Raw genomic sequence first — 23,638 nt, 5'->3', positions numbered from 1 at the left:
TTCCTAACTTAATAAAAGTAAAAATATGAACACAAGTAAATAGAAGAAAATTCAATGAGCCATATATTTTATTCATTCTTGGATAACATTTATTTGCAAGTTGTAATTTTTTTTAACTTGCAAATAATACATGAGTTGTACAGAAATAGTAGAATAATAAAATCACCAATTTTGAACCATTTCGTTAATTTCCCCCACATCATATTCGGTCATGGAAATATCTTCAAAGTCTTCCATTTGGTCCGGTCCACTAGCTATCAAATCTTCAATTTCTTCCTCTTCGCCTTCCTCCGCTTCTAAGTTTTGGTTGCGTCGCTCCGATCTTATCCAATTGCGAATGCACACTAGTACTTGCAAGCTAAAGCCGGATAATGAACGTCTATGGTCTCCAATTTGCTGTCTTCCTTGGCTAAATGCGCTCTCCGAAGCCACGGTTGATACTTGAACCGTAAGGATATCTCGAGCCATTCTTGAAGGCTGCATCAAATAAAAGTTATATTCATCAAAGTTTGCAGTAGAAGAAGAAGTTGGCTGTGAATGTAAAACTTTTAAACCCGACAAGCCCTTTTTGCTACTATGAGAAGTAGTAGGGCGTGGAGCCACGGGTGTAGTACGTTCTTCCAAACTTGAATAATGAGTAAAACTTTTCTAAACTCATCATCAATAGCGAGTTCGGCTTCAGCTAAAGATGGTTGAACTCCCTCTTCAATTTCTAAAAATGTATAAATTTGACTAACCAAATTTTTAGTATAAGACACTTTTAAACAAGGATTTAAAAGAGAACCCAATATAAATAAAGTTGGGATGGGAAAAAAAATACTTGTTAAATTTGATTATCATTTCAAAAATAGCCACTTGATAACCGAGTTTATATTTATACTCTTGTAAAACTCTAGCTATTTCCGCTAAGTAGGTTAAAATTCCGATTACCGTGGGATAGAATTGTCTAGAAAAAGCAAGAGTTGCATTATAAAAATTTTCTAAGAGGTCAACACATTCTTTAACATCTTCCCAATGCATAAAAGTTAACCAATCCTCACTATTAATATTCTATTTGTTGTGAACTTGTTGTATGGGAATCATATACTCATATGCTTGTTGTAGCATAATGTAAGTGTAGTTCCACCTAGTCTCAATTTCTACTTGAATTTTTCTAGGTCTAAGGTTATTTTCCACACAAGCATTCTTAAAATCTCTAATTCTTCCCCTATTAGCATTACAAAAAAGAAACGCAACCGCATCTCTAACTCTTTGAACAGAATCTTCAAAATGCACAAGACCATTTTTAACAATTAAGTTTAAAATGTGACAACTACATCTTACATGAAAAATATTTCTTAGCGGAGGGTTTAGTTCTCTTTTTATAAGACCTATCGCCTTTGTATTATTAGAAGCATTATCTAAAGCAATACAAAGTGTTTTTCTATAAATGTTAAAAAATTTCATAATAGTAGACATTGAATCCGCTAAAAAATTTTCATCGTGACGACCTTTTCCTTCATCATATAAAAAAGCTATAATTCTTTTTTGCATAACCCAGTTGTCATCAACCCAATGACATGTAATAGCAAAAAAATATAACTTGTTAAGACTAAGACCTAAATCAGCGATAAGACAAACATTACAATTTAAAGAATTAAATATATGGCGCAAATAAAATCTATATTTTTTAAACAAATCTATAACATCGGCTCTACAAGTACTTCTAGGAATACCCTCAAATAACGGATTATAACAACGTTGAATGTAAGTAACAAACCCCAAACCCGAGGGAAAGGAAAATGGTAAACAATCATAAGCTACCATTTTAGCTATTTCTACACGCTCTTTTTTCTTGTCATACTTAAAATTTCTACCAGTTCGCGGGTCTATCGTCATTTGAATACCCCCCACATTTGAACCCGTTTGCTCTCCCCAAACATCCATATGTTTGGTTTTCATATGACCATTTAGTGTACCTGTTCCACCATCCTTACCAGTTCCTTGCTTAAAACTAAATACTTGTCCACATAGGGTACATGTAGCTGATTGATTTTCCCTATTCTTAGTCATAAATTTCCAAACTTTAGCTGTTGGCTTACGAGTTCTAGGCGGTTTGTCTTGTGTATGTGATTGTGCAGGACATGTATCTCCTATGAGATTTTCGGGGGGTTGTGTTTCATCATCATCATCATCATCATTTTCATTAAAAGTGTTAGTAACATGTTGTTGCATTGCCTCATGACCTAAAAGCGGATTATTTCCACCAACATCAATACCTAAATTAAGTGTTTCTTCCACAAATGTTTCCTCATTAAGCCCACCCCCAACAATACCACTACTACTACCGGCACCACGTCTTAATCTCTTTGACATTATTAAATAGAATTAATTTAAATCACAAGAAAATAAATCACAACAAATTAAATTGCTAGAATTAAATTGCGAAAAATAAAGATAGAGTTGGAACGAAGGTACCAAATTGCCGGATTAATTTCCAACAAAGTGAAGGCGGTTAGAATTGCAAATCCACCAAAGCTACTTCGGATTGTTGCAAAATCACCAACTCCACCAATAATATTATAATTGCAAAATTAATAATTGAAACTATAATAAGACTTTGTAATATTTATTTGAGAGAAATATAAAGTGGCTAATTATTGCAAAGTAACTATAATTGAGAGATTTAGATTTGATAGAAAGAGAAGAGTGAATTGGTGTGAATTAAAATGAAAATGAAGAAGGGTTTATATAGGGGTGGGGAATGGGTTAAAGTGTTAAAAAAAAAAGTTTGGGGGGTTGGGGGGCCAAAAATTAAGTATATGACCATTTGACAACAACCATTTTTGCAAATGGACCGTTGACAACGGTCCATTAACGGTCAGAAGCCCAACTAACGGCTATAATTTTTTTTTTTTAATTTCACCGGTTTAACCGGTCCGGTTCCGGTTTTACCGGTTTAACCGGTTTCGGTTTCAAAAAAATGGGAACCGGACCGGTAAAGAATTAACGGTTAACTGGTTCCGGTTCCGGTTTTTACCGATCCGGTTACCGGTTTTAACCGGTTCAACCGAACCGGTTGACGGGTTTATTGAAAATTACATAAAACGAACTATAGTCTCAATATTTATCTGATTAAAATATTAAAAGTTAAAAGGTTTTTTTAACTCTTGAAATAGTATAATAGTATAATAGTGCATGCCACGCAGACTAGGATGGATGGCTAAAGAAAACTTCACCAATTATTTAAGCGATTCAACTGAAGTACTAATTAAAAGAATCAAACCGAGTCTAGTTTCGTAATAATCAAACTCAAAACATTAACCATTTCCTGACAAAAGAATATACATGCTATTGTGGGCAGTCCTAAATTACAAACGGCATAAAGTGATCAGTTGGTAAGACAAAATCACAACCCAAAATTTGTAGGACAAATAGTAGGGCAAACTAAACCACACATAACATATTCTTACAAACCGAGGCGAATCCATATTTTAGTCACTAGATACAAAATAAACATGATCTTATCGTATGTATACATTTCAAATGTTCGTGCTTTTTCTTCATATGCTTATATATATAGTTTAAGTTGAAAGTAATGAGTTCAGTTGAACCCATAAAATCTGTCATAGACCCGTCTCTGCAGTTGGCTTAGTTGTCACCAAAACTAGAGCCTCTGGAGGATTAGGGGAGCACCAAACTTAGGTTGCAATGCTACAATAGAAAATGGAGCATGTGTGTAAGATGGAGAGAGCTCAAAAGAGAAGCGTTGCAGAATCAAAGCTATAGCCATTTTTGCTTCTAGCATTGCGAAGTTTTGTCCAATGCATATTCGCGGTCCTGCACCAAATGGGAAAAACGTCATATGGCCCTTTGTCGCCTTTAAAACGCCTTCACTGAATCTCTCTGGCTTGAACTCCTCTGCATCTTCGCCCCAAATTTCCGTGTCATGATGCAATAAGATCGTAGGTATAAAAAGCAGCGATCCATTTGGTAAATGCAGATCCCCTAATTTAGTTTCTTCATTAGTCCTTCTTATGCGCGTTGCTAATGGTGGATATAGTCTTAAAGACTCATACAGAATCATCGTCACCTGAAAATATATTTGAAATGTTGTGGTGAAAAGTGATCTGCTCATCAGAAATCAATCTAAAATATGAACAAACTAAAATGAAATAGAGATGCAACAAACAAATTTTCTAATGCAACCACTTAATTATCTTGCCATTACAACTTTAGCTTACTAACAACTTAGATGATTCTGTGGATATATAAATTTCTCCAAAGTGATATAAGGAATCTCAATTATTAAGACGTGAGTGCAATTTCGTCTCTTAGATTTCCTTTGTGCCGGAATCTAGGATCTAGAGTAAGTGAGTTCAGAATAAGTGTGATCTTATAATACGTAAACATAAAGCCAAAAGAAATGACTTCAGCTGAATCTACAAAACCCTTCCTAAATTCGTTTCTGGCTATAGATGAGTTATGTTGAAAGAACTTACGATTTTCAACCGACTTAATTCATCAAAAGCCGGTTGATCACTTCCAAAAGCTTGCAGAACTTCCTCTGTGGCTTTTTCCTGCCAATCTTGATGCCTAGATAACAAAATCATAGTCCAAACAAGCCACACTGAAGTGGTCTCTTGTCCAGCAAAATAAAATAATTTGCACTCTTGAATCACTTCAGGGATAGTCAAACCAAATTCCTTGCTTCCTTGCTCTTCAATTTCATTGAAATTTGATTCCAATAATGTACCTAATAGGTCATCACCAAAGGCCTGCCCTGCTTCCTTTGCCTTTAGTCTGTTTCCAATAAGATGCCTAATTGATTCTTGAACTTCTTTTTCAATTTCTTTCATCTTTTTGTTGCTTTTGGTGGGGAAAAATCTACAAATTAAAGGAGTAGTAAGTTAAGAATAGAAAACCACATATGTTTCATGTCTAGAGGTGCAAAGTCAACCTATTGTTTAGTAACACGCCCAAATTTAAACAGGTTAGATGATGAATCATTTGTTGACTGGATAACCTAAAATGACCCATCAACGCTATTGATCAAAATGGGACAAAAATAGTGTAATCTGACTGGTCAAACTCAAACCAAAACCAAAACCAAATATACAAAAGCAACGTTGAGATTGGAATCATGTAAACTTGGAAGAACTTAAGATAACAATTTAAGAAAATATATTAGCTTTCTCATATAAAAAAAATAAAAATAAAAAGGAGGGGAGGTTTGGTCACGTTAGTGAGCCATGTTGGGCGGGTCAGGTATGACCGCATTATTTCACAGATCTTAACCAATCCAATTTTGACCCAGATAAACTTTGGGTGGTGTGACCCATTCTAATAGGCATTTTCACTTTCCCGCAGCCCAACAGAGTCCACAATAAGAAAGCAACCATTTATATTTCTTACAAATTTTAGTCAGTATTCAGTGTATAATATGTGGTCCAACCCTTTCCCAAACCCCCAGCATAGCGAGAGCTTAGTGCACCGGGCTGCCTTTTTTTTTTTATTCAGTGTATAATTAATATATACACTTACTAGACCCTTGTTATACACTGAGTATGCACCGGCGACGTCCACAAAATATTAAGATCCCATTTTACTTAGATTCAATCAGCCCATTTGCCACCTCTAAATTTACAACAATTGTTGGTCTGGAACTCTAAATTTGTACTGTGGATGCAGATAACTTTAGTCGTGATAAAAGTTTAGCTGCTCAAAATCAGAGGTAGCAAATAATAAAATTAAACAAAGTTGATTCTGATGAAATAACCTTGATCCAGGGATATAAATGGAACTGAACTGCTTCATAATAATCTCAGCTTGTTCCTTTTGAAGTTCAAATATTCTTCTTCCTTCTTCATAGCTACTACCAAATGCCGTGCGAGAAATCATATCACTTGTTAATTTTTGAAGTTGAGGCCAGATATCCAACTCTTTTGATCCTTGCTCTGGTATAATTTGTTCCCATTCCTTTAGCATCTCAATACAACTCAAGTAAAAAGCTGGTAGCATAAGCTATTTGCGAAACAAAAGGAAAATGTAACTCATTAGTTATAGAAATCTTTCAATTATTCTATTATACTACTTATTAATATCATGCCAATGTAGATATGCTGCTTAAACCAACATATGTTTTTTACTTTATGACACGTGTTGCATTGTTAGCAGAGAATGATTCAAGATTTGAACTGAGTTCGACCTTTAAGGTTCTTAACACCGAAATCATTGTGCTTTTCAAGTTATGAGTTCATATAATATATATATATATATATATATATATATATATATATATTGATATTTTACTAGATTTTACATACATAGTTAGGAGGAAGTGGTTAATTTAATTAGACCGTTTAGGGGAGTTCTAGAAGAAAATGAGAGGTAGTAGAACCTTCAATTTTTCCATATGGAAGGCTGGCTTTAAGATCTTTCTGTGTTTTGCCCATTTATCTTCCTCATAGTTTGCTATGCCTCTAACCAAAAAATTGGCCACTGGATTGCTGTGGTGAGGCTTCTGATAAACATAATTCTTAGCAAATATCTCTCTTATCAGTTCACTCTCCATTATGAATATCATTGGTTTTGGCCCAAACCATACAAAGCAATTTTTCCCTGCATATATACACAATCATTTAGTCAGCAAAAGCTTCATTTCACAACTTAAATCTAAATAGTTCCTATTTCCTACAACAATAAAATTAGGACATTTATTGACGTAGCACTAACTACTAACTACACAGCAGAAATTGTAGTGAAGTGCAACTCAATAGTATTTATAAAAGGGGCGATGTACAATATAAGCTAGAGTTCAGCCAACGGTCAGTAATTTTGTGTTAAGAAATATACTACGTATATGCGTAAAAATATTAATTTTTGAACACAGTAACTCAAATGGTTAGTGGGTTCAACGGTCTGCACGCGTCCCGAACCCATAACTTAAAATTTTGAATGTTATAAACACATACCATATTTACTAATGGTTTGAATAAAATAAGGAATGATTCTTGGTGCTATATCATTTGAAAGATTATTAGTAGGCTTGGATTGTGCTTCCTTGATGCTCTTAGAGAGCTCTTTCAAGTCTCCACGGAGTAGCCTATAAGAATTCCCACTGAGGCCCTGTTGTCTCAGAATCTTCTCCAATTTCTTTGGCCTAAACCATGTGAAATTCAACACTTTCAATGTGTATACCAAGAAAATTATCCCACATAATATTGTTGCAATTATGTTATAGAAGTTCCCCATTTTCTTGGGACCAGAAAGGTATGTTTCATATCTTTATAAACTCTATTTTTAACATATACTAATAATTATAAGCCCAAAGCATGGGCATATGCAGATTTGCTGAAATCAAGATTCTTTGTGTTTGACTACAAGTACAAAGAGACAAAACTACAAACAAAAACCTTGACTCTGCCAGAAACTATAATTCAACAGATGGGGGACTTAGTCCAAAGAGAGATCTGTGAAAATTACAGCTAAAAATGAAGACGAGAAGAATCAGACAACCTGAGTATTGTTGTTTCACGTAGAAATCGTCAAGCTTACAGCCGTTTGGATATACAGTCAAACTTCTCTATAATTGTCATTCGTTATAACAGCATTTCACTATAATGGCCTAATTTTCTCCGGAATCTATTTTTCATGTTATATTTTACTTCTCTATAACAACATTCTACCTATAACAGCAGTGACATTCATTATAGCGGTACACTTTTTGTAAAATTACCTCTCTATGACTGCCATACTCAAATATTGTGTAATAATATTTTGTAAGAAATATATCATGTATAAAGATAAAATATTAAAATATTTATGGTATTCATCAAGGGAAAGCTATTGAGTTCCTTTTTGCTGAAAGTTTGGACAAAACTCTTCGACAATTCAAACGTTATATTATCACTAAGAGGCTGAAATTTACGAAACAACCTATCATTGTAGAATTCTTACGTCAAACTTGAAATATTTAAATTTTCAATAATTTTAAATGCATATGTTCCTTAGATTTTAATTCTTTATCGGAACGGTACAACTAGTTATGGATTTATCAGTCACTTCAATTTTTAATTAATTAAATATGAAAATCAATTCAGCTTTTAAAATTAACAAGTATTTTATTTTCATTTATAATATAAAAAGTACAAATTTTTTTTGTGTACTTTTGTTTATAACAGCTAAATGAGATCCAAACATCAAATGTCAGTATACATACATAACAACACCTCACTATAGCAATCATGAAATTTTCGAACAAACGCTGCCAATATAGAGAGGTTTGACTGTACACTAGTTGAAAAGGGAACAACTAATAGTAGATCTAATCAGCTTTGAGGTATGTTTTAATGCGTAGATGTGATAGTTCAGGTGGATGTTTAATACGTAGATGTGATGGTTCAGGTCAAAAAAGGGAATAATTGATAATTGGGTTCGAAACTCGCGAAAAAGTGATAACTTAAATGTGTTTTTTTACCATTATCTCTTTGCAAATATTACCAAGGTGGCAACAAGTAGCATCTAGCAATTGTTGTAATAGCTTGTTAATATCCAACATGTTGAGAAAAATTATTCATCTCAATGTTGGTAAAAATTTATTGGGGTATTCTATTTGGATACCGCTATTTAATCTGTATTCACTTAGTAAAACTTTTGTACATCTATTAACTTGAAAACAACTTCAGACATGTGCTATATGAAGTTACATTTCCCCCTGTTTCAATTTATGTGAACTTATTTCCTTTTTAGTTTAAAAAATGACCTATTTTCATATATGGAAACAATTTACCTTTATGCAATGATTTATAGTCACACAATATATATGTGTTCAAAAATCTTTTTTTTTTCTTAAACTCCGTGTCGAGTCAAATAAGTTCAAATAAATTGAAACGGAGGGAGTATGACTTAAGTTCAAACATGCCGGGTTTGAAGTTATATATTGTTGTCTTTTAGAACCAACCATTAGTAGGAAGGGTATTTTTGAGCTATTTGGCTAGTTAGAAGACACTATTGAGCCAAAAACGTAACGACAATGATAAAATTAACCCATTTCAAATAGTTCAGAAGCATTTTTTACCCTTTTCCTTTTTAAATAACATTCATTTTTTTTTTCTTTTGGTTTCCCACCCAGTGTTCCGTATCCGCATTGGGCCCGACTATATCCAGGTTCGCATTGCGTAGGGCCCCATTCGGGGAGAAGTGCTCCGTACCAAGAATTTTTTCATATCCAGGACTCGAACCGAGACCTTTGGTTAAGGGAAGAACAGCCCCACTCGCTGCACTGCATTTGACACCTTATTCATGTTTCACCTAGCATTTGGAATGTTCCCACGCTTATAAAACTTGTCAAACCTCAAATGTGTCATTACATATGTAACCACTTGTCAATGCACCAAAGGTCCCACTTTGGAATTTCCTCCCCCAAAACTTTAATTGGAATTAAGCTATTGTCTTTACCAATAGAATATCTCATAAAGCATATTTTATTTTTAAAAATTTCACTTGAACAATAAATGTCACGTGGCAGCACGCCTCATCAGGTCAGATTGATTAGAGATTGAAGTTATTGAAATGCTAAATCCAGAAAGTAACTAAAATTAGGAAAAAATTGAATATGCACTAAAGAGGTACAACAAGGCTCAAATTACTCTTCTTCTTTTTATGAAGTTAATTATGTGTTTGGTAAATATCTAAAACACATATAAGTCAAAATAAATTAAAACCATTCAACTTATTGTTTTTCAGCTTATAACATTTTTTGTTTGGCCAAATACTTTATCCCCTAATATTTTTGCTAATACTCAAAGTACCCTTTTGAAAATAAAACTCTTAACTCCCTCTCTATTACATTATCTTTGTTTCTTGCTCTCCTTATACATGTATTTTCTTAATTTATAATTTTTGTAAGTAACGTTAAGGACACGTTAGTCATTTTAATAGCGTATAAATTATAAAAAAAAAAATTACCAAACAATATATTGCATTCAGTTGTTATTAATCAAACACTTTAATCTTAACACATATTTATTTATAAGATCAATTTTAACATTTAAATTTATCAGCTACTTTTATTAACCTAATCCAAACAGGAAATATTAGGCTTTTCAAACGGCTGAAATTCTATTGTCTTAGAAAGAGGCAATCCATCCATATTTCTTACTTTTCTGTTTATAGTTGTTGAAATAATTGAATACTGAAAGAATTGTGCGAGAACTTGTATGGGTATTTGTCAATCAATCGATCAATGATGTTAAGTTCAAGCATTTACTATTCTCTCTATCTCAGTTTATGTAGTGATATTCAGCTTCAAAAGGATATTTTTTTCTCTCATTGACCAGGATTTTAATGTTTTTATTATTAATTATTATGAATTTATGATTTATGACATTTTATATGTAACCTTTAAATATGTAATTTTAATTTAAAAAATTTAAACATTCTATGTGGGAATGCTACTTCTATTCCTCTTACCAAAAAAACGCTACGTACTTCCATTCCTATCCATGGATGGTTCTAGAATCTAATTAAACTTTGGACCAAGATGGCCGTGGTGGGATAATTTGGAGTCCTTTCAAGTTCCACCCTTACTTAGATGTCTCGGATTCGAGTTTTAGAAATAAAATAAATTCTGTTGGAAGTGGTGTCCCTAAATTAGGCTCTGTACTACCTGATCTGAATTTAGTTGGACCCCAATACGAATACAGAACGCTGAATAGAAAACCAAAAAAACTAAACTTTGGGAGTTTGAAACGAACACGCAACGAAAAATATCATGTATGAACGGTCCACCTAAATCACTCTTCGTGGCTCGTAACACCACAATATATACATGGGTGTACGCATGGGCGGAGCTAGGTAGCCTCCTCGGCAAAAAATTACACTACATATACAAGATTAAAATTATTTTTTATCTATATATTGTAGTTATTGAACTCCCTTAGCTTCTTCGTATATTAACTTCTTCATAAATTTGAACCCTCTAGATAAAACTTCTGACTCCGCCACGGGATGTACGTAAGATTTTGCACAAAAAGCCATTGGTTCGTTATCACTACTCTTAACTTGTATGTGAACTTTTATTTGAATTTGTGGCAGTGAAAAAAAGCTATACATCTTATCCAATTTGATATTTATCTGACAATATCTTTTATGTGGTGTTTATCTACCGTAACAATGATCATTTTTATTTATATCAAATCAACGGAATATTTATTTGCATATAATTTTCTTTCACTCAACCATATATAGTTACTCTCTTTATCTCAATTCATGTAAACCTATTTTTTTAGTCTATTTAGAAAAGTATGGCTCCTTTATAAATTTGAAAATAATCTAACTTAAACTTTTAATTCTTTATTTAAAAATATTATGTACTTCCCCGTCTCAATTTATGTGATACATTTTTCTTTTTAATCTGTAAAAAAAGATACATTTCAATATTTAGAAATAATTCAATTTAAATTTTCTTTTTACCCTTAATAAAATGATTTCCAAGCACGCACAAATCTGTAGCTTGTTTTAGACCATTACCCTCCATACATTTATGTTGAGTAACTACTTTTAGCTACACGTATGTAGCATATGACATCCTTTCTAGACGGTTGTGATGTAATTAACTTTTACGATCAATTTGGTATACATATATAAAAAAAAAATGATTTACATTTATATTGATACTTTTGGCTTAACGTTTCTAACATATGACACCCTTTCTAGAAGGTTGTGATGCAATTAATTTTTACGATCAATTTGGTATATTAAAAAAAAAAAAAGGACTTACATTTATATTGATATTTTTGGCTAAACGTATGTAGCATATGACACTCTTTCTGGAAGGTTAAGTCTTTGCCACTTCATCTGTATATATGTGTTGTATGTATATATGTGTCTTTCTTTCTTGTCGTGAGGCAAAAGAGAAGTTAATTGTGGTGGAAATCAAGAGTTTTTTTTTGTCGTATTCAATTGATTAATTAAAGGGCCACATTTCACCGCGCCTCATGCCTTGAGCTAAATTCTTGTGCATATGTGTGAAATATGTATATATAACGCATTAAATTTCTTAGGGGAAAATAAAGTAATGGAGATTGCTTACTACTTAGTCTCATTTTTATTTGCTGTAACCTTAGTAATATATGCATGGAGGTTGTTGAATTGGGCATGGTTTAGGCCAAGGAAACTGGAGAATTGCCTCAGAAAACAAGGTCTCAAAGGGAACTCTTACAAATTAATTTTTGGAGACCTCAAAGAGTTGTCCAAAAGTATACAAGATGCTAAGTCCAAACCATTGAATGTCTCTGATGATGACATTGCACACAGAATTCTTCCTTATTTCGTTGAAACAATCAAGAAATACGGTAAGTTTCCTTTTTTTTTTTTCCTTCTTTTTTTGTTGTTTCCCATATGGTTTTTTGGACCCATTTTGCTGTTCTGATTAATAATGCAAGCCGGGAGTCCTATTTGGAGGAAAGTTCTTCCTACCAAAGTTGACTTCATTTTCAGGCTCGAATTTAATATTTCTATTAAGAATGGGGGGTAGCTAATCTCTCGCTAAATAACTCGTAGCTAATAGTATTTTTGATAATCCGTGCTAGTCAGTTGCTAAATAAGAATAGTCATTGATTTTTCCTCCATCCGTCCCAATTATGTGGCACTTTTCGTTTATTTGAGAGTCAATTTGACTAATATTTATAGCTAACTAGATTGGATTAGATCAACTCAAAAATTTAGAATTAATTTTAGATATTAAAAAATTGTAGGAAAAATACTATAGGTTGCAATTGTTCTATGTCAATATGATGAAAAAATATATTTTAAAATGTTGGTCAAAGTTCACATAATTTGAATTTTGAAAAGAAAGAAGTGTCACATAATTTGAAACATAGGGAGTAACATTTAGCACAAAAATTATGCGTCGCTAATTCCTATTGTTTTTTACGGTGCACTTACCAACCTGCCACACCTTTTGGTGGGGCCAAGTTTTCAATACTTAAGGGATGTAAGAAAATGTTGAGACAAAAATTTTGAACTTGCAATATTTTACAGGTAAAATCTGTTTTATATGGGTTGGACCGAAGCCTATGGTAATTGTAAGGGACCCTGAGGTAATAAGGGATGTGTTTACTAAACATCCTGTCTATCAAAAGCCAAAATCAACTCCCCTGACCTGGTTGCTAGCACAAGGAGTTGCAAGCTACGAAGAGGATAAATGGGCAAAGCACAGAAAAATCCTCAATCCTGCTTTCCATATGGAGAAGATAAAGGTACTTCATTCCTTCCTCTCCCGACGAAAACGTTGTAAGATATAAATTTAATCAAGTAAATAAAAGTGTGTCATTATTAATCATATAAGCTTTTAAATGAAATAGATAGTTGCGCACCCAAATTAAGGAAATTATGTAGCAAAGTCACTTTGTTTTATTTTGTATCATAAGTCCCTAAGCTTATGTGCTATATTTTAGAAAATCACTATTGCTAGATTGTGAACCAAGATTAGCTGGAAATCCTTGTTATTGCCGGATTGTGAACTAAGATTTGTATAAATATGGTAGAATAGGCAGAGAATTTAGATCCAGATTTCGTCGCCACTCTAAAGCATAAGATATTTCTATTGAGGGGCGGAACTAGGGGGCCGAAGGAGGTTCATCTCAATCCTCTTCGTTGAAAAATTACATTGTATATATATAAGGGTCAAAGGTATTTTTCTATATATATACTAGATGTTAAATCTCCTTGATTTTGTAGTTCTCCACCATTGCTCACGTGCTTGACGTATGAGGAAAAAGATCAGGCTTACACGTGACATGTTGAAGATGTAACTAAAGTATTAACAATTTCAGCTTTTAAATAAGATCGTCACACAATTCAATAAAAAACATCTCCAAGGCAGTACAAAAGAAAGTATATCGACTTGTATTGATATCTTAAATTCATTATATCAACTCTGCTTTCTTTCTGTTTTCATTTTCATTTTTTTCCCCTCTCTAGCTTGCAAATATAGCCTAAGTTTTTAGGGGACAAAATTTCTAAAAGATACAGTTGGTTTGTACTAATGAGTGGTTCACAAATGTGCAGCATATGCTTCCAGCGTTTCATTTGAGCTGCAGTGAGGTGGTGAGCCAATGGGTGGAGGCTGTCTCAGTTAAAGGATTATGCGAAGTCGATATATGGCCTTTCCTTCAAAGACTGAGTAGTGATGCAGTTTCTCGCACAGCCTTTGGGAGCAATTATGAAGAAGGGCGAAAGATATTTGAGCTTCAAAAGGAACAAGCTGAGCATGTCATTGAAGTTTCTCGCACGTTATATATTCCAGGATGGAGGTAATAAAAAGTCGTTTTTCCCGAGTTTGAGTTTAAGTTATGTATACTGACAACGTATATATGTTATAGGCTAACGTACCTCATAACGAAAAAACATGACTTCTATTTTGAAGTTCGTCACTAATTTGTCGCTAAATAGCTCGTAGATGACATATTTTTTTGATAATCTGTCGTTAAATAGGATTAACGACAAATTTTTGTTGTTTAGAGCAGAAGCTGTCCGTTGCTAATTCCTATTTTTTTTGTTTTTTTGGGTAGTGCCTGCAATAACAAGTTAACGTACACTGATAGAGTTAAAATTCTTTATGCGTGTATATAACTTAAACCCTTCTTTCCCACATCTATGTCCAAATAGTATCAGGAAAAGAAGTCAAAATACCGATTACTAGATGTGATATACATGTTCTTGATACTTAAATTGACTTATAGGTTTTTGCCAACTAAGAGAAATAGAAGGATGAAGGAGATTGAGAAAGAAGTTCAAGCAACAATTAGGGGAATCATTGATAAAAGAGTGAAGGCAATGAAAGCAGGGGAGCCCAATACTAGCGACTTATTAGGCATATTGTTGGAATCCAACTTTAAGGAAATTGAACAACATGGTAACAAGGATTTTGGTATGACTATTAAAGAAGTCATTGAGGAGTGTAAATTGTTCTATTTTGCTGGGCAAGAGACCACCTCTGTTTTGCTTGTATGGACTATGGTTTTGTTAAGCAGGTATCCAGACTGGCAAGCTCGTGCTAGAGAAGAGGTTTTGCAAGTGTTTGGTGATGGCATGCCAGAATTTGAGGGACTAAATCGCTTGAAAATTGTAAGTTATTTTAGAGCTTTACCTTCTTTCTAATTTCAATATCTCCCCGACACATGGTGCTACTTCTATTTTATGGCGGACTGAGGACTTAAACTTGATGAGTTCAATGTTTAAAGTTCTTCGCACTGAAATCATTGTGTTTTTGAAATTACGCGTCAGGATATTTGTTGAAATTTTAATACTTCCTCCTCTATCCTAATTTCTGTGTCATACTTTCCTTTTAGTCTGTTCGATATTTAGAAACAAATTAATTTTTTCTCATTTTTACCTATAATGAGATAATTTATTCTTGAAATGGTTCTTGAGGATTCTTTGGAAATCTACTGATTTCAATGGAAAGGGGAGTTAATACATGGATTATATTGTGGAATCCATCATAGACATACCACATCGTCTACTCACCTTTGGGAACAAAAATGTATATTGGTTTGTTTTAGATCATAAATTTCAAAAAAAAAATTCTTTTCTTTATTAAACTTTGTCTCCAGTCACACAGAGACACTGCACCACATCAATTGGGATGAAGGGGGTCGTTTTTAACGTGTGTGTGTGTCTATATATATATATATAACGTGTGTGTGATATATATATATATATATATATATATGTTCTATGGAAATTAAATCATTGGATACAGTTGAACCCGTCGAACATAGGTTGTTAGGATTTGAATCCCAAATCCGACCTTTGTAAGCAGGTTCCCAGGAAAGATTGGAGGGTCACAGCTGGACCACTTAAATACCAACCTCCTTAGACAGAACCTACTTACGCCGTGATGTAAGCGAAGAATAAATAGCACACACACAGATTTATAGTGGTTCACCCTCAATGTGAGAGATACGTCCACGTTGCTGCTGCAGATCTTATTAAAGAAGAAATATTACAAGTGTTTACAACACTCAACCTCACAACCCCAATCCCAATTACACTCAAGAATTTTACCACAGAAAATTCTCTCAAAGACCTTCTCTTACTTAGGCCTTTCACTAAGAGTATTTCTCTTAGATTTTTCTCTCTCTTTGGGATGTGTTGTCTTCTTCAATTTGGTGTATTTTACAAATGAACCATAAGCTACCTATTTATAGGAATGAATTTCCTATGATGAGGTAAGCGCTTACATCACGACTATCATGAGGTAAGCGCTTACATCACGACTATGTGAACAAAAGAATTGACTTGTTTGGCCAATTCCACACCCAACAAATCTCCCACTTGAAGACTAATTTTAATTTGTCTTCACACTTTGATCGATGCAGCAGCTCTTTCCTAGTTTCATACTTCGTGCAGGCCAACTGAAGCTGAGCATAGCTTCAGTTTGTCTATCGTCACTGCCTTTGTCAGCATGTCTGCTGGATTCTGACTCCCTGCGATCTTCTCAAGCACTAGCGCTCCATCTTCCAAAGCTGATCTAATGAAATGGTACCGGAGTTGTATGTGCTTCGTTCGAGCATGGTAGACCGGGTTCTTTGCCAAATGAATGGCACTTTGGCTATCACAATATAGCACACTTCCCTCGTGGTCCTGATCCAATTCCCGCAGAAAAGATTGTAGCCACATCATTTCCTTTGTGGCCTCCGTCACAACAACGTACTCAGCCTCACAACTAGAGAGAGCTACTATCTTTTGCAACTTGGAAACCCAAGAGATTGCAGTACCTCCGAAGGTGTAAACATACCCGGATGTGCTCTTTCTGCTATCAATATCACCACCGTTGTCAGCATCAACATACCCTTGCAATCTTGTTTTTGATTTTCGGAAATACAGAGCTGAACTTGAGCTGCCTTTCAGATATCTGAATATCCACTTCACAGCCTCCCAGTGTTGCTTTCCCGGATTGCTCATAAATCGGCTGACAACTCCCACTGCATGTGCAATGTCTGGCCTTGTACATATCATTGCATACATAAGACTACCGATTTCAGATGCATAAGGTATCTTGTCCATCTGCTTCTTCTCATCCTCGGTTGTCGGCGACTGATCCTTTGACAACCGAAAGTGTCCAGCCAAGGGAGTGCTGACTGGCTTGGCATCATGCATGTTAAACCTTTTGATAACTTTCCTCACATATTCTTCTTGTGAGAGTTTGATGCCCTCCTTGCTTCGGTCGATTCTCATCCCAAGGATTTGCTTTGCAGCTCCCAAATCCTTCATTGCAAACTCTTCCGATAACCCTTTTTTCAACCGATCAATCTCCTGTAGGTTTGCTCCTACGATTAGCATGTCGTCGACATAGAGTAGCAGTATCATGTACGAGTCTTCAAATTTTTTGAAGTAACAGCAGTGATCTGCCTCGCACCTTGAAAAATCAGCTTTCTTCATAAAGCTGTCAAACTTTAAATACCACTGTCTTGGAGCCTGTTTTAGTCCGTACAGACTCTTTTGAAGTTTGCACACTAGATTCTCCTTTCCTTTGATTTTGAATCCCTCCGGCTGTCGCATGTAGATTTCCTCGTCTAGATCACCGTGAAGAAATGCAGTTTTCACGTCCATCTGTTGCAGATGTAGATTTTCCTTTGCTACCAGCCCAAGAACAGTTCTGATAGTCACCATCTTGACTACGGGAGAGAAGATCTCCGTATAGTCAATGCCTTCTTTCTGTTGAAATCCCTTTGCAACCAGCCTTGCTTTATAACGCTTGCTTCCATTGGGTTCTTCCTTTATCCGATAAACCCATTTGTTTTGCAATGCCTTTTTATCCTTTGGCAACTCGGATAATTCCCATGTATGATTTGCCGATAGTGAATCCATTTCATCCTTCATTGCCAGCTCCCACTTAGTCGATTCATCGACTTGCATTGCTTCTTCATAACATTCTGGCTCCCCTCTATCAGTGAGTAGAATGTAGTTGAGGGATGGAGAGTACCTATGAAGCGGCTTCCTGATCCTGGATGATCTACGCAGCTCTGTGATTGGCGTCTGTTCATTTGTTTCAGAATCAACACTTTCATCAGCACCTTCTCGGATTGTTTGTTCCTCTGCCTCGGTTGTACATGGCTGCGGCTCAGGTGCCGGAAAGTCCTTCAAATCGACTATTTCCGATTCCTTGTCCTGACATTCTGAATTCTTTTGCAGCTTGTATTTGTACAGTACCTCTTCGTTAAAGACAACATTCCTGCTTCGGATGATCTTCCGATTTTGTTCATCCCAAAATCGGTACCCAAGCTCGGTGTCACCATAGCCAATAAAGTAACACTTCTTTGATTTTGGATCAAGCTTGCTTCTAGCCGTATCATCATTATGAACATATGATAAGCAACCGAACACTTTCAGAAATGAAAGATTTACCTTCTTGCCACTCCAGACTTCTTCTGGAATTCTGAAATCCAAGGGAACTGACGGTCCTCGGTTAATTAAGAAGGCCGCGGTATTGACTGCATCTGCCCAGAATGTCTTGGGCAGTCCAGAGTGTATTCTCATACTCCGAGCACGCTCGTTCAACGTTCGGTTCATTCTTTCGGCTACTCCATTCTGTTGCGGCGTTCCAGGAATAGTCTTCATCATCTTGATCCCATTATCGGCACAGTACCGTTTGAAATCACCATCAGTGTATTCTCCGCCGTTGTCGGACCTCAAACACTTCAACTTGAGGTTTGTTTCATTTTCGACCATGGCTTTCCATCTTTTGAATACACTAAACACATCGGATTTATTTTTCATAAAATAAACCCATACCTTCCTGGTTGAATCATCAATGAAGGTCACGTAGTAGTGTGATCCTCCAAGGGAGGGTACAGTGGTAGGTCCCCACACGTCTGTGTGCACCAATTCCAGCTTTTCGACCTTCAACTCTCTGCCTGCACTTGAGAAGCTTACTCGCTTTTGTTTTCCGAGAATGCAGCTCTCACACGTATGAAGGTCCACCGTCTTCAGCTCCGGAATTAAGCCATTTGTCACCAACAGCTTCATCCCCTTCTGGCTGATATGCCCAAGCCGATAATGCCACAAATCTGTCTTCTTTGTGTTGTCAACCACAGCAACAGTATCACGACAGCTAGTCGTCATGTAGAGAGTGCCAATCTTCTTTCCTCGGCCAACTACCATAGCACCTTTCGCCACCTTCCAAGACCCATTACCAAAATTGAGATCATATCCCTCATCATCAAGCTGACCTACTGAGATCAGGTTTCGCATCATCTTTGGAACATGTCTAACTTTTGTAATCTTCCACGAGGATCCATTTGACATCTTCAAATTAATGTCTCCCGTGCCAACAACATCTAGCGGCTCTCCATCGGCTAAATAAACTTTGCCGAGATTCCCAGCCACGTAGTTTGTCATTATATCATGATGTGGGGTGGTATGAAAGGACGCTCCTGAGTCAAGCACCCAAGAGTCTATCGGGCTGTCAACCGATAGCAACAACGCATCGCCAATGTCTTCCGTAGCAGCGTTGATTCCAGCCCCCTTGTTGTCCTCCTTCTTTGGCGCCCTGCAGTTCTTCTTGAAGTGACCTGGTTTTCCACAGTTCCAACACTCATGTGTTCGTCCTGGTCTGGATTGACCCCTGCCATTCCTTGACTTCGATCTGCCCCTATTTCGGTTGTAGTTTCTGTCATAATTTCTGCTTCTGTTTTCAACATTAAAAGCAGAACTCGTCGACGCCTCTCCCGAATCTGTCCTGCGCACCTCCTCAGCAAGGATACGATCCCTAACATCGTTGAACTTTAGTTTGTCACTGCCGACAGAATTACTAACCGCTGCTCTCATTGGCTCCCAACTATTTGGTAGGGATGCCAACAAAATTAGAGCTTGTACTTCATCATCGAAGTCAATTTTTACCGATGACAATTGATTTACAATGGTATTGAATTCATTTACGTGTGCAGCAACATGAGCATTTTCCATCATCGTTAGATGAAATAGTTTCTTCATGAGAAATACCTTATTATTTGCCGAAGGTTTCTCATACATGTCAGACAATACCTTCATCATATCTGCGGTGGTCTTCTCTTTTGCCACGTTGTGAGCAACGTTCTTCGACAGCGTCAGCCGAATGACTCCCAGAACTTGTCTGTCGAGGAGATTCCAATCTGCTTGCTTCATCTCCTCTGGTTTCGGACTCAGAGGTTTATGAAGCTTTCTGCCATATAAATAATCTTCAATTTGCATTCTCCAAAACGCAAAGTCTGTACCATCGAATTTACCGATGCCGTGCGTCGTACCATCTTCGCCTCCCATCGTTTCTAAATCACAACACAACCTGTTGCTTTGATACCAGTTGTTAGGATTTGAATCCCAAATCCGACCTTTGTAAGCAGGTTCCCAGGAAAGATTGGAGGGTCACAGCTGGACCACTTAAATACCAACCTCCTTAGACAGAACCTACTTACGCCGTGATGTAAGCGAAGAATAAATAGCACACACACAGATTTATAGTGGTTCACCCTCAATGTGAGAGATACGTCCACGTTGCTGCTGCAGATCTTATTAAAGAAGAAATATTACAAGTGTTTACAACACTCAACCTCACAACCCCAATCCCAATTACACTCAAGAATTTTACCACAGAAAATTCTCTCAAAGACCTTCTCTTACTTAGGCCTTTCACTAAGAGTATTTCTCTTAGATTTTTCTCTCTCTTTGGGATGTGTTGTCTTCTTCAATTTGGTGTATTTTACAAATGAACCATAAGCTACCTATTTATAGGAATGAATTTCCTATGATGAGGTAAGCGCTTACATCACGACTATCATGAGGTAAGCGCTTACATCACGACTATGTGAACAAAAGAATTGACTTGTTTGGCCAATTCCACACCCAACACATAGCTGGCTAAAGCTCCATCAGCCTCTGGTTGTATGTTCTTGCTTTCTTTATTACTATGCTAATTCAATGCTAAACTCTTTTTAATGTAGGTGACAATGATTTTAAACGAGTCCTTAAGGCTATATCCACCAGTTGGAGCGCTTAATCGAAAGATTACGACCAATACAAAGCTAGGGAAACTAAGTTTACCAGCTGGAGTGATGCTCTCATTGCCAATAATTATAGTGCATCATGACAAGGAAATATGGGGCAAAGACGCAAAAGAGTTCAAGCCAGAGAGATTCAATGAAGGCATTTCAAAGGCAACAAAGGGCCAAATGACGTTTTTCCCATTTGGCGCAGGACCTAGAATATGCATTGGACTAAACTTTGCAATGATAGAAGCAAAAATGGCTTTGGCTATGATTCTGCAACACTTCTCCTTTGAGCTATCTCCTTCTTACACACATGCGCCGCAGTCTGTAATAACAATGCAACCCCAATATGGAGCTCCTCTTATATTGCACAGGCTGTAATTAAGTGTAGGGACTTGCATGAATTTCCTTATTGGATGAATAACTATGTTAAGCAGGCATAAGTTGAAATATTTTGCAGCTCTTGCCTCTGCTTTCTTGCTATCATAGGCTAGATTATTCGATTACGTACGTGATTGTTTATGTGGAAAACTCGCTTTACCGATACCAAGGAGAAGCATGAAGTAGACCAATAGGGCACTGCTCTCCACCTGTAGTAACAACATCAATGTTAAAGAATTTTCCTAACTAGGCTTTGTCTGATCTTTATTTAATAGTCAATGTTGAAGAATTTCACAGAGATAATGTAGACCGGCACGGTTTGAGAGTGAATAATATTCTTTTAAAAAGTTTTGAAAACCTGGCAGCAAGTAAGACAATTAATTTTTTTTTTTCCGAAATATTAGGAGTATTTATTAGAAGAAACAATAATACAAGATTTGTAAATAATGTTACATATGGGATGGATCTACATTCCTTATGTGGTGAGGATTAACTAGGAAAATTCTGTTTCCTAGAAGGAAACAAATTTTAGGCTACGTTGATTTCTTTCTCTAAAAGTTGGCAGGCTTTCGTTTTTATTTACTATCCTATATCTCTTGTTTTCCTTAAATTTTACTCCTAATTAAGTTAACCCCTAGTATTTTTCTTCCAAAAACTGAAAAACCTTGGGAGTTTAATAGGGTAACATTACCGCAGCCTTTTCACGCTGAAAACCAAAGGAAAAAGTATCAAACACCAAAACAGCTAATGGAAGATCATCTACCCAACGAGATTACTGCCATTATTCTCTCAAATTTACCAGTGAAGTCCCTCTTACGGTTCAAGTGTGTTTCTAAGTCGTGGTGTTGTTGGATTTCAATCCAAATTTCCAGCGTCGGAAGCAGGGACAAGAAGGGGCCATCACGATGTTGTATAAAAGTTCAATGTCGAGAAGGAGCTCTAGACGACCCTCCTTCAGCTTCATAAACAAACAACTCACTTCAGAAAATCTCAGTTGTCCTCTAAGGAAAAGGCGTGGTATAGAAGATTGTACACTTTTGGGTTCTTGTCACGGTCTTATACTATTTAATGTAAACAAGCATATTTACTTGTGGATTCCTGCCACTCGATTTTGCACCAAAGTTCTTGAGCTTTACCACTACAGATGGGATAAACTTGTTACACGTGGGGGACTTTGTTTTGACTCCTCCAAGAATGATTACAAGGCTGTGATGTTTACCTACGATGGGGGTCCCTCAGAGTGGGATCAGTTAGTTGCAATTGCTAGTCTCAAAGGCAAAAAATGGAGGCAACTCAAATTCGCTTATGATATCATTTCAGTCCGTGATGGGATTACATTGCATGGACGTCTTCACTACCGGGTAAGGGACAAAAAATCCTTTCCACATGAAAGTACTTTGGACCGTTTCATCATGACAAAGTAATATATTTTGATCCCATCTCCGAAAAGTTCCATATGTTGCACATCCCTGAGCCTGATCAAGAAGAGAAAGAGAATATTGTCGCTGGCTTAGGAGTTTTAAATCAATGTCTTTGCATGACTCGTTTGAAACATGATGGGGGTCTTGAGATATTGGTCATGAAGGAATATGGAATTAAGGAATCATGGACATCCTTACTTTTCATAAAGAAATTAGAAATATATCATTATGAGTTTGGGTTTGTAGCGCCCTTTTCCGTGACAGAGAATGGAAAATTTGCTTTGATAATAGATCAAATTGAACGTAGAGTTGTTATATACAATCCAAAGAATAATAATATGCAAGATATCGTGGTCGCAGATGTGGATAGATCTACCATTACGTATATGGAGAGCTTGATATCGCCCAAGGGATACTACTGGTGTGAGAAGCGGCCCAAAAAGTACTTTGGAAGAAGAAAGCAATGTTATTTTTGGAATAATGGGTTCTGAATCCCAATTTCTAGGAACAAATCACACATATCTACTGCATACAACAATATACCCAGTGTCACATCTACTGCATATATATTATTTTAAAATACTGTGTGACATATCATGGTACTTGTTTTGCGAGCTCAGGAGCTGTTGGGATTTTACAGGACATGACACAAATTTAGTACTATATTTTCCTGACAGGAACTTTTTGGTTGCCCTTTTCTACACAAATAGGGTGATGCGTTGGTTGTGGGGAGCTTATTTTGTTTTTGCACTTTTATGTGTTGGGGTACCAGCTATGCAAAGATGCTGAAAACTATAATTTTAGGTTGTTTAATTTTCCTAATTG

At 36.0% G+C, this 23,638-nt stretch overlaps 3 protein-coding genes across 4 annotated transcripts; 2 read left to right on the top strand and 1 right to left on the bottom strand.

Annotated features, from left to right (window-relative positions):
- Positions 1-3,340: 3,340 nt before the first annotated feature.
- Positions 3,341-7,233, bottom strand: LOC132617647 (cytochrome P450 CYP72A219-like). The gene is made up of 5 exons (XM_060332695.1): positions 6,954-7,233; positions 6,380-6,600; positions 5,759-6,003; positions 4,482-4,866; positions 3,341-4,072 (listed from the first exon to the last, which is right to left on the bottom strand). Exons 1-5 carry the CDS (start codon positions 7,231-7,233, stop codon positions 3,647-3,649), a joined length of 1,557 nt encoding a protein of 518 aa, XP_060188678.1. The 3' UTR covers positions 3,341-3,646.
- Positions 7,234-11,991: 4,758 nt separating this feature from the next.
- On the top strand, positions 11,992-21,476 carry LOC132618400 (cytochrome P450 CYP72A219-like). 2 transcript variants are annotated; one of them, XM_060333458.1, is made up of 5 exons: positions 11,992-12,335; positions 13,024-13,241; positions 14,053-14,297; positions 14,727-15,111; positions 20,967-21,476. In XM_060333458.1, exons 1-5 carry the CDS (start codon positions 12,005-12,007, stop codon positions 21,390-21,392), a joined length of 1,605 nt encoding a protein of 534 aa, XP_060189441.1. In that variant the 5' UTR covers positions 11,992-12,004; the 3' UTR covers positions 21,393-21,476. The 2 variants fall into 2 exon arrangements, with proteins under 2 accessions (XP_060189441.1, XP_060189442.1); XM_060333459.1 differs by lacking the exon at positions 11,992-12,335 and having other exon boundaries at positions 13,049-13,241; positions 14,066-14,297.
- An 839-nt stretch (positions 21,477-22,315) lies between these two features.
- Positions 22,316-23,304, top strand: LOC132619422 (F-box/kelch-repeat protein At3g23880-like). Its single transcript, XM_060334333.1, has 2 exons — positions 22,316-22,753; positions 22,843-23,304. The coding sequence occupies exons 1-2, from the start codon at positions 22,316-22,318 to the stop codon at positions 23,302-23,304; spliced, it is 900 nt and encodes a 299-aa protein (XP_060190316.1).
- The last annotated feature ends 334 nt before the right edge of the window (positions 23,305-23,638 follow it).

The sequence above is a fragment of the Lycium barbarum genome, chromosome 11 (assembly GCF_019175385.1).
Source record: "Lycium barbarum isolate Lr01 chromosome 11, ASM1917538v2, whole genome shotgun sequence".
NCBI lineage: Eukaryota > Viridiplantae > Streptophyta > Magnoliopsida > Solanales > Solanaceae > Lycium > Lycium barbarum.
Note: the sequence above shows the minus strand (reverse complement) of the source record. Positions and strands in the feature narration are given on the sequence as shown.